Here is a 16285-nt window from a genome sequence, read left to right on the forward strand (position 1 = left end):
ATGGTTTAAACCCGCAAATATATAGTCCATAACTTTTATTTATATTAAAAAAATTCACTTTTTATACTCATTTTTGACAAAATAAACGTAAAACAAATTGGAAATATTTTAAAAAAATTATTATATTTCCGTAATTGTTTGGGAAAAATTTATTAAAACGTTTAATAAATTTGTAATAATAAATTATGTTATATTATATTTTTAAAAATTTATCCTTGCGTATAAATTAAGCAATTTTAACTAAAATATAATAAGATAAAAGGGAAATCGATGTATTATAAGATTAATAGTCTACGGGAAAAATTATTTTATTAACACTATACATCACGGAGGATATTTTATTACGCGTTCTTTTATTGGTTAAAAAGTAATCTTTTCAAATAAAATATCGATAGAGAATGATTGATTACGATAAATGTACGAGAACAAAATCGATTAATCATTAGACGTATTTTAGTTAAAATGATAATAATAATGGCCAGAGTAAATGTCATCGTATTGTTTTACCACCCACGACTTAAAAACATCCAATAAAACATCGACTTAAATCAATATCCAGTGACGTCACGGCTAATGCGCCATGACGGTTTCTGGGTGAAAATATACCACATCTATCCGAAAGAATTTTAAAATAGCAAAAATATTCGGCCATTGGTAATAGTTAAAAAGGTATAGACGTGTTTAAATAATTAAAAATGAGCGGAAGAGTCGGTGATCTCAGCGACGAACAACTCGCCGTTTTGGATGAAGTGAGATGAAATTTTCTTATCATAATTAAAAAATAATAATAATAATAATTAATTAATTAAAATAGTATTTTAAAATTGATGATTGTTTCTTTACCAAATGATAATATTTTTTAATATTTTATGAATTTAATTTGTTATTTTGTAATATATTGAAAAAATATATATATACATCCTTTTATATAATTGATTTTCCATGTGTGAAATGAATAAATTAAGGAGCTTATCAATGCAGAAACTAAATTCTAACTTGTATTCAGGAGAAGTATCTAAAAGGGGCAGACTTGTATGCAGGAGAAGCATCTAAAATGGGGCAGACTGAAAAAACATGGCAAAAATTAATGTTAAGATTAACAGATTTTAAATATTTTATTATAGAAGCATCTTTATTCTTCATCTTTGTTGTATGAATAGCTAAAAGGAGGCATTAATTATTTATGTTTTGATCTTATTGTTATTTTAAATTTATCATCTTTTTTAGATATTAATATTTAAAACTATATAAATATTAATATACAGAATTTCAAATAGAAATCATTTTTAATATATTAGCGAGATTACTATTTTCGATATATTAAATGGAAAAGTTGAGCGAACGACTAAAATTTCCAGTCTAAAATTGAATATATTTTGGTAACAATAATTAAATTATATATATATATATAATTTATATATATATAATTTATTTTTATAACATTATATATGTAATTGTTTGAACATTATTTATTTTATTAGATTATTATAACTGTTGATGTGAACGATTAATTCGTGCAAAGACCAAATTTTAATAATAAATATTTTTTAATACCTTTGTGTGATTATTTGTAATAACTTTAAAAATGGTGAATTTGACCTTTACTAGATAGTTGACATTTAAAACTGTCTTTTGTCTCTCATTCAATTTATATGAAACTTCAGTTTTTATAGTTTTTTTTTTTTTTAAACAAATATTTATTGAATTATGTGATACAAATATCAATAATATCTGATATTTTAACTATTTAATTCAGTATAAGTCTAGTGTGTGTTATTTTAAATATTTTAACATGTTTTTTTCATTTTTTAATTAGAATAAAACATTTTAAAATAAGATTAATATTATAAATAAAAAAAGATCATTCTAAGTTCAAGATTAGTATCTATATATGTTAGTAATAGTACATCAATTTTACTGTTATGATAGATTCACATTTGACAATAGAATATTGATTATAGTATAATTACGAGTTATAAAATACATCCTTTGCTTGTCGTAATGTAACAATTAGCATAGTAGAATTAATTAATAAAGAGTACTTTGAAAAAAGTAATGATAATCATAAAGACAAAAATAATATTTAGAATTGAAAACAATAATAATAATAATAATAATGACAATGATAATAAAGTTTAAATGCAGATATTGATTAATTTATACAAAGCATAAAAAAATTTAAATATGGGAAATATTCTAATTAAATTGCATTTACTGTTGCAGTTATATAAATGTTGTTTTAAATTGATATTTAATGTATAATGTAAAATGTAATTTTTTAAACATTGAACATTTAAAAAATCATTTGATGTTTAGCTAATACTTTTTCAACATCCAAGTAATTTTTGTTTTTAACTTTAAGGTTTTTTTATTTTTAGGTTGTTATTATTTCCTTCTGAAATATTTGTTATTTAATAAAACAAAATTAATAATTAAAAAGTCAAATTATATATTTAAAAACTTGCTATGCATTATTCAACAAAGAAAGAAATGCAAAGAACTGTAATGTTATAGAGATTACATTGTTTCAGATTTTTTTAACATTTATATTTGAAAATTTACAGTAATAATTCTTCCTAAACTAAATACTTGTAGGACCTTATATTAATGATTTTAAACTTTTTTAAAAATTGAAAGAAAAAAGCTATGAGCAAAAATTGGTTTGATAAAAATATAATAAACATTAAATAAGTCCTTTTGTATTATCTGTTTAAATGTTAAGAGAGAGAGATATTTTAATAAATCCATTAGAGAAAGTAAAAAAAAAATAGCCAAATATTTTTTTATAACTGCATCATCATCAGATGTGAACTCCAAATGAACTGTCAAATTATTATTGGATTATTGTAAGGCTAGTAAATAATTAGATATAAATCACTACTATCTCAGTAAATTTAGCAATTAGAAATAAATTAATTTTAATTTTTAAAATTTAGAATATCCTGGAAGAAAAGAAATCAGCCTGGAGCAGGACTTGAACTCACAACTCCTTCAAGCAATTGCATGGAAAGCAGGAGTTATGGGTTTGAGCCCTACTCAAGGCCAATTTTTTCTGTTAAAGTAGTTAGTTCATATTGGATTTGGATTACAACTTTGGTGTTGAAAAATTTTTTTGTTATAATGGAAGAGAATTAGGGTGTAACATTGGGGAATGCTATTGTTGATCTGAATGCTATACTGGTTGTAATGGGATTTACGGGGATGATTCCTTGCTTATCTAATTTTCCAGGAGATATCTTAAACATACAAAGGATTTTTTTCATACCATATCATAAAAAATGTGGCTGAATTAGCTGGATGGAAGAAAAAGTTAAAGTAATGATCCTGCAAGTTAGACTAAAAGGGAAACCTTTGTCCATATTCTTTGAGTTAAAGGATCAAGGGCAATTATGTTTTAGTAGAATTAAAGACAAATTAATCAAATGCTTTGATTGGCAGAATAATGACTCTGATCCCTTTGATCAAGTGTTAAAATAACTCAAACAAAAGATGAGTTTGTGAGCATGCAATTAGATTATTTCTGTTTTTCACATACTGTTGCTTGTAATAAGAACTTAAGCACTTTAATATAGGGATAGCTGAGGAAGAGGTTGAGAAGATGTGTAACAAAAATTGGAATTGATAACATATACATAAACTTTGAGCAAGCGCAATATAGTAGAAATCAGGAAAGTAGAGGAATAGATCATATGGATAAAATTAAAAAACAAATCCAAATCCTATATGACTCAATTACATCAATGAGTGAGATATTTAAGAATAAAATCCATATCCAGAACAGGAATGTAAACATAATTTATGAACATGTTTTCTCATGTGGAGAGGTTGGACACGTATTGGTGTGTCTAATCTCACTATCTGAGATTTTTCTTCAAAAAGGAAAAAATTTAAACTAATTGGGAGTCATTTGGAAGAGCAGTCAAGTGATTGGTATGTGGTTTTGAATTTGGTCAATGAAGTTAAGATTTCTTGGCATAATGTTTATTAGACTGGATGTTACTTTCAGAGATTAGGAAAACTGGCTAGACTTGCCTAACTGGTTATGTGACAAACAAACAAAGATTACACCAAAGATACAGCCACTTGACTCATGGAAGGTCAGTGTTGAAAAGGGGAGAGTGAAATAAAGTCACTGTCACCAACAGTTCCCTGAGGGGTCAACAGCATCACCATCCTTTTATTAGTAATGGAAAAAATATTTACAAACATCATCATGATGCATTGCACGTATTGATGTTGTATAATATTTAACAATGTTGGAATCAACAGTTGAAGTTAATGTTTTGGTAGTAAGAGGGAACATTAATCAGATGGAGGTCATTTGCTTAATTGATACTGGTGCTGAGAAATCTATCATTAATGAGATTAAGAATAAAGGTTGGAGAACAAGAAAAGTTAGAAAAAATAATAAAAATTGGACAATTTGTAATAGTACCATCTTGATGGGCATAACTGGTGTAGTGTTGTCACTATATACATTTTTCTCATATGATTTTTGTATATGTTTGTCTTTCTTTTGTGTAATATATTTCATTTGTCCGTGCTTGAAATTGTAATTGTGTAAATGAAGAAATGTTAATAATTTCCGTTCTGGTAGAACCACCCTTTTGGGTGGCGCTGTCTGCTGTGCAACGATTGGTTGTATGTGACCACATGAAGGGTGTGACGTAGTATGATGGTGGATGTATAAATTGGCATCCCATGTGCAGATGAATCATCTTTTTTCTAACTGGGACTTGGATTAGATATACAGAGGCTTGTTTGGAGTGGAGAGTGAAATAGGAAGAAAGAGGGACATGACCCGGTTTGGACAACTGGTAGCAAACCACTCGAGAAGCAATCAGATTGCATTGTAGTAAGTTATACATCATGATAAATTATCATTATCATTAGACTGAGTGTTTGGGGTGTATAACCGGATAAGACTAATATTATCCAGTGGCGTGCCGTCATTGGAAGCGATGGAAGCGCCGATTCCACCTTCCAATGACCTTCCCTTGTATTTTATAAAATATAAATTTTCATATTTTAACGTACTTTGCATTAATTAAAATTAATATTTTATTATAACTGCATTATGTATCTTTTACAAATTTCTATACTACATGTGAAAAAAAACGATAAGATTGCTATTGTATATTCGAATGATTCGGTGGCAGGAGTGTCGAAACCGGGTCAGTTTCCAATCAGCCAGATTATATAGGCATTGTCACATGCGGTTTACAGAGCACCAACCTCACCCGGTTTAGCTGGTAGAAGCGACACACGCATAAAGAGTCCTACTTTATATCCCGGCGCGGTTGTGGGCTCTTAGCCACCTGCCTGTCAACTTCCAAGCAGCCAGATTATAGGCATTGGCGCATGCGCTTTACAGAGCACTAACGTCACGGTTTAGCTGGTAGAAGCGACACACGCGTAAAGAGTCCTACTTTATATCCCGGAGCGGTTGTGGGCTGTTAGCCGCCTGCTAGATATTCGGCCACCCTCGCCCGATTATGTGAATCACAAGCAGACTAGATCAACGGCGGGCAACCCACGGGCCAGCTACGGCTGGCGAAAAGTTTCTATCCATCCCGCGAGATCTTTAATAGATTATTAAATTCGAAAAATAACTAATTAATAGTTATTTTTCCAATTCTTTGTAATTTTCGAAAACGATAAGAGAAATAAATGTAGTAATTAACTTTTTATTTATTTATTTCATATTTGCAGACTAAAAAAATTACGAGTCACAAGAAGGCGTCAATTGACTACTACGGCCCGCGGAAAAAACGTAAAATTTATTCCGGCCCATGTTATAAAAACGGTTGCTCACCCTAGACTAGATTTATAACTTAACCCAACCGATAGGAATTTACTGGCATGTTTTTATGATAGTTCTGTATAGTTGACAGGAGTTTTAAAAAAATCCATTAAAGTATTTGATACATTTATTCCGCGTTTATTCTGCTCTCCCATCTTATATTACTTACGGATTTCAATGTTAAACCGGTGATATTACGATTTAGTATGTCCCATCTGTAAGGGGATGCAGAAAAAACGTGTACAATTCTAGTACAGTGATAAAAAATTAACTGTTACTTTGGCTGCATCATTTACAACCAAATTTAATGAATGAGACGTACAATGGTACAAAAAAAGCTCTAGAATTTATTTTCCTTAAATTTACGATTTATGTATCAGTTGTCATAAAAATTTCTTTCCACTTCTTTCCCAAGACTACAGATATTCGAGTACAAAGTAACCGGTTTCGACTTATTTCTATTTAAGAAGTAGTTAAATAATTAAGCGATTAGGGAATTCGAAACATAAATAAAACCCCGATGAAAGAGCCGAAATTTTACTTAAACAGAAGCTTAACCAAACCAATCTCTTGCCGAGTACAGTGGGGTCTGATCTCTTCGTAATATTAGATGTAATAAAGACAGAAATTTCTCCAGTTCAATGAGAGTGACCGAAAAGTTGTAAATTTTGGAAATTTCCGTGAACACTTGGTCCTAAAACGAATTAGTTAGAAAACGAACGATGGACAATCTGTTAAGTTTAACATATTTAGATTTTTACAGCTATGGTGAGAAACGTTTAAAATCTACAACAACCCCATTGCGTCCTTTGATATATACTAGTGACGCGAACAAAAGAGGCATTTGACATTGACCGGTATCGGCACCCTCGGGATTTGGCACGCACACACCTACCTGGACCGTCTCTGATTCCATTCATTAGCCACTCGTAGGGAGCTACAGTATTTCACTAAGTGGATTGATTTAAGATTTAAAAAGTAAAGAATATTTTGTTATTTTTATGTACGTTTCTTCACAAAGTTATATTTAATTATAAGTTTCTTTAAAAGTATATTCATACAATTGAAGAATTTTTTGTACTAGGTATGTATATTCGTCACACATTTTGTTTTACCAAGTAAGTTTTTTTTTATAATTTTAATTTTAGCCCTTATATCGTGGTTAGTGATTAAAAAATTTATTTTAAAAAAGTTTTGGCTCGAGACCATATAATGAAAAAGAAAACATTATTAAAAGAGAAAGACCAATGCCTAAATTAAATATAAATACGTCAACAAAAAATTTCGACATTTTGAAGATAAAATTTATGACGAATGACAATTCTTTCGTAAAATTGAAGCAATTTGGAAATCAAAGAGGAATAGAATTTAACATTGGTAGACAATATAAAATAAATATTGAAAATTATAACAAGATAATTACGATTAATACATATATGTAAATTAATAGATGTTATATGTTTTTTCTCAAAGCGAGAATTGGCATTTAGAGGGCGTAGGGAATTTATTGAATCTAATAATGGAGGTAATTATATTGAACTTTTTTATTTATTAAGTACGTCAGATAATCTATTAAAAATACATTTAAAGAAGTATACGGTTTTTACTGGCTTATCGAACAAACGAATACGAACGAGCCCTGACGCGCAATTAGTTGATTGCCCCTGAAAGTCAGCTTCTTACAGAAACGCAGCTTCCCTATCGTCAAATGTCACGGCACGCCACTGATATTATCATTTTCTGAGCTTATCAGTGAACCACGTGGCCGAGACTGTTGAGAGTGGATTCTTGGATCCCTAGAAAAAAATGTGTTCTCATACTAGAGAGATTCAGTGAGTGACCTTCATCTGTAAAATTACAGTGTATAATTAATTTTTGTTTAGATCACACGATTGGTTCCTCAAAAAATGGATCTATTAATTGTTGCGAGTGTTGTTAGTTGTATCTGGTAGTAAGTAGTGTAAGTTCTGATGTATTTGTCTATTATTAAAACTTTGTTAATTGTAAGTCAAGGCATTGTCTATGTAAAGTCCTCAGACATACATTTTACCCAACTGATTGACTGGAGTACTTTCGATACTTCTTAGACACTACACTGGTATGTGGTTACAGAGCAATGAGGAGTAGCTTTTCAATGTAACTGTAGTAATAGTAAAAAGATTAATGTAGAAATGCCCACTATGATGTTTCCATACAGTATTGATTATGATGTGATTCTAAGAACGGATATTTTGTTTTCGCACAGTTCACTAAATTTTAACATAAATTTTAGTGGTTATAATCATGCTAGTGTAGAGGGTAAAAATATCACCTTAAACGTTAATCCTAACAATGTTGCTCATGACATCAATGTGGACCAGAGTTACATAGAAGAAAAAACTAGGGCAGAAGTGATACAAATCATTGAAAATTATCCAAATTGCTTTGCTTTTCAGACATCCAAATTGACTGACACCACCAAATTTAAGTATATTATCAAAATTGAGCCTGAGAAAATCATTAATGTTGGACATTACCATATTCCACATACTTACTTAATCATTAATATTGTTTTTTTAATGCTGGTTTCTTGAAGTGGCTATTTGCAAAGAAAGCAATTTGGAATAGAACTTTCTGATACACTTTGTCCCTAAGGAATTTGGAGAGGTAAGAATAACTCTTAATTTGAGGAAAATTAATGAAATAACTAAACCTCAGCTGTTTCCTATGACATATTATCTCAATTTTATGGTAACAAGTATTTCTCGGTAGTAGACCTTTAAATCTGGTTATTTTCAAACATTATTAGAAATTGCTATATTTGAAATCCATTTGCCATATTTTTGTTTTCTCTACCCTATAAGGAAAATTTCAATTATGTAGAATGCCTCAAAGTGGAAGAAATAGTAGGAGACTTTTTCAATATGCAATGACAAAAATCTTAGTGAGGTTCATTGGTATAAGCTGTTTTATTTTCTAGGATGATGTTTTGTTATCCTCTATACTAGAAGATCATTTAAAATTGCTTGATAAGGTTCTTAAGGTTGATTAGAGGGGCTGAGTTAAAGCTAAACCTAAAAAAATGCAAATTGTTGGCTAAGGAAATTAACTATGTAGGTCTTCTGATCAACTTTGAAGGTGTTAGACTTGACCAAAAAAATATCAGGCAATTAAAACTGGATCTACCAAGAAATGTAAAGACTCTGGAGTTTCTTTGGCTCAGTTGTATTCTTTAGGGAATTCATTTCCAAGTTCCAGAAAATTGCTATATCTTTAGTTGACTTAACTAAAAAGAATACAAAATTTGATTGGAATTGTACTTGTCAGAGTAGTTTTGAAATGGGACGTTCTAAAGGATGCATTATCAAAACTCCTCTCCTAGTTCACCCTGACTTTAGTAAGCCATTTTATATGTATACTCAGCGATGTAGCTACCGTGGAGCAGTTGGAGCAAACTGATCCAGGTGCACAAATCATGAGGGTGCAAGTTAGAAAGGACAAAATAAAAACTTGTAAAAATATTTGTAAAAAAATTTTTGGATTTAATAATTAATCAATTAACTATTAGATTTGAATCCATTCAACAATTATGTACACTTTTCAAGTGCTTATAGCCTGCATATCTCGTCTTGTCATCTGATAAAAATATTCGAGAACAGTCAGAATTGTTACAATTGGCATATCCCTTCAACATTTGCCTAGTTTTGGACCTCAACTGCTTTGATTTAAAACGTGCTTTTATAGTCAAGTAAAAGAAATTACTTCTATAAGCAAAGTTGCTGAACTACTATTATTTCACACCGCAGCCTCAAATAGGTTCTCCGGCATTATTGCAACATGCTTCATTTTTTTAATTTTATGGGCAACAACAATGACCTCAGAACGAACTTTTTCAAAACTAAAATTAATCGTAACTTATTTAAGAAGCATGTCACAACACCATAACACCATCTTAACTCTGGTTACTGTATCCAGGGATGGATCTGTCACAACTGTATCTGTTGTGACATAGGGACTAATAGGGCTTAAGCCTTGGGCCCCAAATGTCACAAAAATTGAATTAATATGATAAATTTTTAATACTTATTCATTAACAATAAGCATTTATTGTATAGTAAAAAATAGTTAATAATAATGTAATAATGATAATTTATAGTATTATTTGTATTAACGAAAAAAGGGTCTCCGTTGGACTTCAATAAGCCCTAGGCTCCAAAAAACCTAGAGCTGCCCCTGACTATATAAATTGAAAAAACAATAGCTTATCAACTTGATCTGAAGAAAGTGATTGACTGATTTGCAAACGAAAAAGCAAAAAAACAATTTTTAAGTTCTTTTTATGTATTATTATGTATTTGTTATGAAACTAAACTTGCTTATATTTTGTCAATACAGTTTATATAATATGTAGTGAATATTATTAGGTACTCCATACTTAAAGAATTATATTTTGTTTTATTATTATGTTTATACTAGCAGATGAGCTCGACATTGCTTGGGCAAAAAGTAACAATAGCAAAAGTAAAGTTAAAAAATAAAGTTTCACAATTGGCGACCGTTTGGTATGCCAATAACACAATGAAAAGTTTCAGTTCTTATCTCCCGGACTTGTCCATCAAAAAGACATCTTATGACGACTAACAAACAGTTGGCTAGAAGTAACACTTTTTTTGACTATGGTGGAACATAATCAGTGAGACGGATCTAAACTTGAATTTCCTGCTTTCACGTTGACCTTATACAGTCGTCCACAGCCGTTGGCCAACCAATCAATGGCTATGCTAGTTGTAGCTCTATTCCAGGTTTACCTGCCATATCATGTGATGTTTTCACCAATAGTCTCTTCTTGAGACACATGTGCCACCAATTCAAATTTAACCGAATGTGTTTTTCAGAGATCTCTCCTCGGCAGCATTTGTTACCAGTTCAAATTGACAATCATGTTCATTACATGATATCACCATGACAGCAAAGATTGAGATTATTAAATTATAGGTGATCTTAAATTAAAAATTGCCAGGACGAATTCACATTTAGAAAAATATATATTTCTTTCTGGACTATACATACAAATGAGTCCTACTCCTTCTGTCCTTTCACATGCTTCGTAGAGGCAATAACAAATTTACAGCGAAACCAACTTTATAGGTGATCTTACTCATTTTCACTGGGTATGAGAATTAGGTCCCCTCTTCCAAAACTAGGGAATTTTTAGATGGGTATAAAAATATGCTTGATTTTTTGCAAAAATGAAAAAATCCACAACTAAAGTAGTACAGTAGAAGCTGAGTTCTTCAGGATAAGCCTTAATTCTCTCCCTTTCGCCTGCGGAGGAAATTTCGAAAAATTTCTTCTTAGTGTACATTCTCAAGACTTACTCTGTGTACCAAATTTTAACTTTCAACTCCTAATGTGCTTATTATTATTATCAACCCATCTTGATTATATTATAAGATTTATTAAATTGAATATCTTATTGTTGAAATGCCTTGAATCTCAAATAAATTGTTATTAAGTAAGGTTTTAAATCGAAATAATTATCTATAATATGTTTTTAAATTAAATGTTCAATATAAATTTTGCAAGACCTCATCTGAAGAACAAGGGGCACACTGATTCAACTTGCTCCAGGGTGTTGAATATGTAGCTATGGCACTGTGCATACTGATGTACTGGATAAAGCTGTGGCTGCTATTGATTGAAAAAGAATGTTTAGCCATTGTGTTAGCCCTTAGACATTTAAAATTTTTGATCATTAGTCAAAAAATAATCATCCTTTTTGATCATAAACCTCTAGTATTCCTTGGAAATTTATAAAATAACAATAAATGCTTAATGAGGTAGGCCATGGAAGTGAGTGACTTTGATGTTGAAGTGAATATGTTAAAAGGAATGATAATAAAGTGGCTGATTTTCTGTCTCAAAACACTAGACATCAAGAGTATAATCATCTCGTTATTATAAAGATATTTTCCAGATGGAATGGACATAATCTAATCGCAAGATAAAGATGATTTTTTGTTTCGGTTTCATTAAGTGTGATTTAGAAAGGAAAAATAATGAGAATGGTATACAACCAAAGAGTATTCTACTAAAAAACCTACTTAAAGCCTGTTACCGGTGAGCTTCGCTGAAAATCGTTACAAACGTTTTCGAACTATAAAGTTCTTCTTCAGGTAACTGACGACCGTTAATCGAATGCAATTCGAATAAAATCCTAATGGAATACGATTCCGAATTCTATCGCTTGGATCGTTGACGTCATCCAGGCATGCGCTCTTACCGGCTGTGTACTATCTTAAGTTCTTGTTTATCAGTGCTTGCCATGCCGTTGACAGAGCGATTTCGTCCTTATTGTTGATGCAGTTATCTTCCTTGAGATTAGCCTTATATATGCACAGAGCTTCTAGCCATCTAAGATGGTTTACGCATTGAGTTGTGTGAATTATTTTGGCTTGATTGAGAAAAGGTTCTATTTCCGGATCCGAGGCATAGATAGCAAGAGCGGTGGTGGACCTCGCGTGTAAAATATCACTCTCGTGTTCTTTTAGTCTTACTTCCAGGGAGCGCTTCGTGGATCCTACATAGATTAGACTTCTGTCTGTTCTATGGTCCATAATCGGGATGGAGTACACGCCCGGAAGTCGTTCCTTTTTGGAAAGTCTTCCGGGCGTGTACTCCATCCCGATTATGGACCATAGAACAGACAGAAGTCTAATCTATGTAGGATCCACGAAGCGCTCCCTGGAAGTAAGACTAAAAGAACACGAGAGTGATATTTTACACGCGAGGTCCACCACCGCTCTTGCTATCTATGCCTCGGATCCGGAAATAGAACCTTTTCTCAATCAAGCCAAAATAATTCACACAACTCAATGCGTAAACCATCTTAGATGGCTAGAAGCTCTGTGCATATATAAGGCTAATCTCAAGGAAGATAACTGCATCAACAATAAGGACGAAATCGCCCTGTCAACGGCATGGCAAGCACTGATAAACAAGAACTTAAGATAGTACACAGCCGGTAAGAGCGCATGCCTGGATGACGTCAACGATCCAAGCGATAGAATTCGGAATCGTATTCCATTAGGATTTTATTCGAATTGCATTCGATTAACGGTCGTCAGTTACCTGAAGAAGAACTTTATAGTTCGAAAACGTTTGTAACGATTTTCAGCGAAGCTCACCGGTAACAGGCTTTAAGTAGGTTTTATTAGTTTAATCCGGTGTAGTAGCGGTTGTCCCGTATTACTTAGAGTATTCTACATTTTGAACTGAGAAATAACTGTCTATATCATGTGGTTCACAACATTGCACATGATCAGCAAGTGAGTCTAATCTTTTAAACTTTCTTAACTTCACATTAGTGAGTCTAATATGCATAGGAGAGAAAATTGCCCACAAAGTTATTAAAACTTTTTATCAAAATGCCCTTACTGGCCACAGAGGCATTAATTAAACTATTAACTTAATTGAGAGGCATTACTTCATCCAAAATATGAAAAGAAAAGTTGAGGATCTAATAAAAATGTCCAGGCTGTCAGAAAGATAATCTTCATAAAGGGCACAATCCCTATCAGCACAATGAAACATCTACCTCACCATTTTCAAAGATAGCTATGGATATTGTTGGACCTCTGAAAAGCACCAAAACAGGCATAAATATTTCCTTGTTATGAGTGATATTTTTACAAAGTTTCTGGAGGTGTATCCATTAAGGGACCAAACTGTTTTAACTGTAAGTGATGTTTGACAAAATTATATGCAGATATGGCGTTCCTGCAATGATAATATCTGATAGGGACACTAATTTTACATCCTCTTTATTCTTTGATGCTTGCAAGTGGTTTAAAATTAATAGAAACATAACTATTGCATATTGCCTGTGTTCTAACAGAGAGATATAATTTCAATAATCAATTTGTTTATTCTCTCAAAGTCTTCAGAGTACAATGAGGCTGATTGGGATGAGTTGATATAGCCTGCTTCCTTTGCTTATAACATCTCACAAAGCCCTTAATGACTCACCTACATTTCTTCTTTATAGTTTCAATCCTCGACTCCCACATTATTTTGCCAAAAAGGGCCTTCATGATCATAGAGAATATTTAGTTTCCAAATTATGTATGCTAAGGGAGAGTGCTGTTAAGTTCTGTGAAGAATTCAATATTAAAATCTGGAACTATCAGAATTGCAGTCAACATTATAGGAATTTCAAGATAGATCAGCATGTTTGGCTATGGGAAAAGAATAATAAGTTTGTTGTGAAATATTGAGGTCCTTTTGGGATAATTGTCATATGTGGTCTTATGACCTAGGAGACAGTTCTAATTTTAAACATAAGGATGTTGTCCACAGGGCCAGCTTTAGAAAAAGTGGGACCCAGTACAAAGTTGTCATGTGGGGCCTTTTAATAGTAATATATATATAAAAAAAAAAAAAGTTTCAAACAACAAAAGAATATTTAATAGTAAACATACCATCCGTTAAATATATTAGCAAAAATTAATTAAATTAGTGAATAACGAAATGATCAATTTTTAAATTTTGCTAGAGTTGGATCATATAGAATTATGGAGCCTTGTACAGTTGCACCATTCTGTGTATTGCCCTCTGGTTGGTTCTGGTTGTCCATGTTGCTAGATTAAAGTTATGTTATGGGAATTTGGAAAAGAAGAGGAGAAATAGTAACTGTAGTAGTATTAGGAATCCTAGTATGCATGATGATGGAGACAATAGTAACATGGATGATTTTCCACACATTCCAACCCTTAGAATAGGCCTTTTGCATATATCAACAAGTTGTTTATTAATTTAAATTCTTCTGTTATTGCCTATGCAGATGATATAAAGTTGTTAAATCATGATCCCACTACTCCAATTCGATCTTCACCACTTATCCTTTGTCTTTAGTAAAGTTAACCTTAGAATTAATGTTAAAAAATCTGTAATAATGTGTTTTTCTTTACCCAGGAATCCACCCCTACTACACCTTTTTATAAACACTCATGCATTGCAATATGCCAACACATACAATGATATAGAAATTATTTTTGCACTAAATTGACTTTTAAAAGCCATATAGATAGGAAAATCATTTGCAGTCTGTCATGGGATATTATGGTGTTTTTGTAAAACCATATCCTCTAGATCTGTTCTATGGTCCATATTTTTTTGTCAGTTTTCAATCCTTCATGGACTGTTGCCTTCCCATTTGGTCCATGCACTCCCTCTTTACTTGCTAAAATATCAAGAGAACTCAAAAAACTTTACCAACTTTTAAATAAGCTTAGTAACCTACCATGAACCAATAACCCAAATGTTGCTAGAGTAACACTAGGACTTCTGGGTTTCTTTGAGAGAAGTAAATATTTCAATTAAATTCTCTTTTTAAAATATTTTAATGGTCTAATTCCACAATTTTGGCTAAATCTAAGAAACTCCGGAAGAAACACCTGTAATACTTGTGTGTGTGTGTGTGTGTGTATATATATATATACCTCTTTTTGTTTATCATTGTCATATAGATCTTATTTTTATTGAATAGCTGATAACATGAGCCTGATGGAATATCTACTCCATGAAAAATTTGCTATTATAAGTGGACATGTTGACATTTCCATGTTCAATTTCTTACATAACTCTTAAATTTTTTTTTTACTTTGTACTTCTTAATTATTATTATTCTTTTTAATATTTTTACTATTTTCTTTTTTATTTCTATGTTTTTGCTTGTTGCAATTACACTTTTTATTTTGCATGCTTCTGAATATGTTTTTTAATATATGATTTTTATATTTTTTTAATGAATACATATTTTCTGTTTTATTCATATTTCTCCACTGTGTATATATTTTTATGTATTATCTACCACTAGACTGTGGTAGATAATACATAAGTTTAGATAAGACTAGTTTTATGTATTATGCCACTAGACTGTGATCTTATTGTTAAAGATGGTGATGATCTTTGGCTAGCCAGCTATAGAAGGTCAGGCAGACACCTTTGATGCACTTTCTTCTCTACTGAATCTTCTGATGTGGAGATGCTTCAGATTGATGCTGTAGCTGAGAACAAAGAATTGAATCCAAGGAATTGCTTGGCATAGATAAAAATGTAAAATTTAATAATTACAGTTAGCAACAAGTCTTTCCAAAGAAAGAACTTACAAAACTCACACCCGTGAACATACAAATATCTGGGACCAAACCTTACAATAATACTGAATGAGTCCTACATGCTGACATACAGAAGAACTTAATCTAGCTTATTTCTAACTCAACTCTACCTTAACTAAAATACAATATAAGGACCCTGAATTAAAATGGGGTTGTTGGAAGAAATCAGAAGATCTGATTAAGATAGTAGAAAGAGGGGGAAAAGGGATGACTGGCAAAAATAAACCTCAAGTCTCTGTTCTTCAAGAGGGGCTTCCTTTCCATTCTTCATCAACACACGTCCTCTTCTCCCAAGCTCCTGTCCCAAAAAGATGATGGTCTTAAG

At 31.5% G+C, this 16285-nt stretch overlaps 1 protein-coding gene across 1 annotated transcript in view; it reads left to right on the forward strand.

The window, feature by feature from the left end:
• Positions 1-541: 541 nt before the first annotated feature.
• The window catches only part of LOC136986726 (SEC14-like protein 2), a 51322-nt gene continuing 35578 nt past the window's right edge, over positions 542-16285 (forward strand). The window contains exon 1 of the mRNA XM_067284315.1: positions 542-749. Within this exon, the coding sequence (XP_067140416.1) occupies positions 696-749 (54 nt within the window). The 5' untranslated portion in view covers positions 542-695. The remainder of the gene's footprint in view (positions 750-16285) is intronic.

The sequence above is a fragment of the Centruroides vittatus genome, unplaced genomic scaffold (genome assembly GCF_030686945.1).
Source record: "Centruroides vittatus isolate TY-2023 unplaced genomic scaffold, ASM3068694v2 scaffold_1167, whole genome shotgun sequence".
Taxonomy (NCBI): domain Eukaryota; kingdom Metazoa; phylum Arthropoda; class Arachnida; order Scorpiones; family Buthidae; genus Centruroides; species Centruroides vittatus.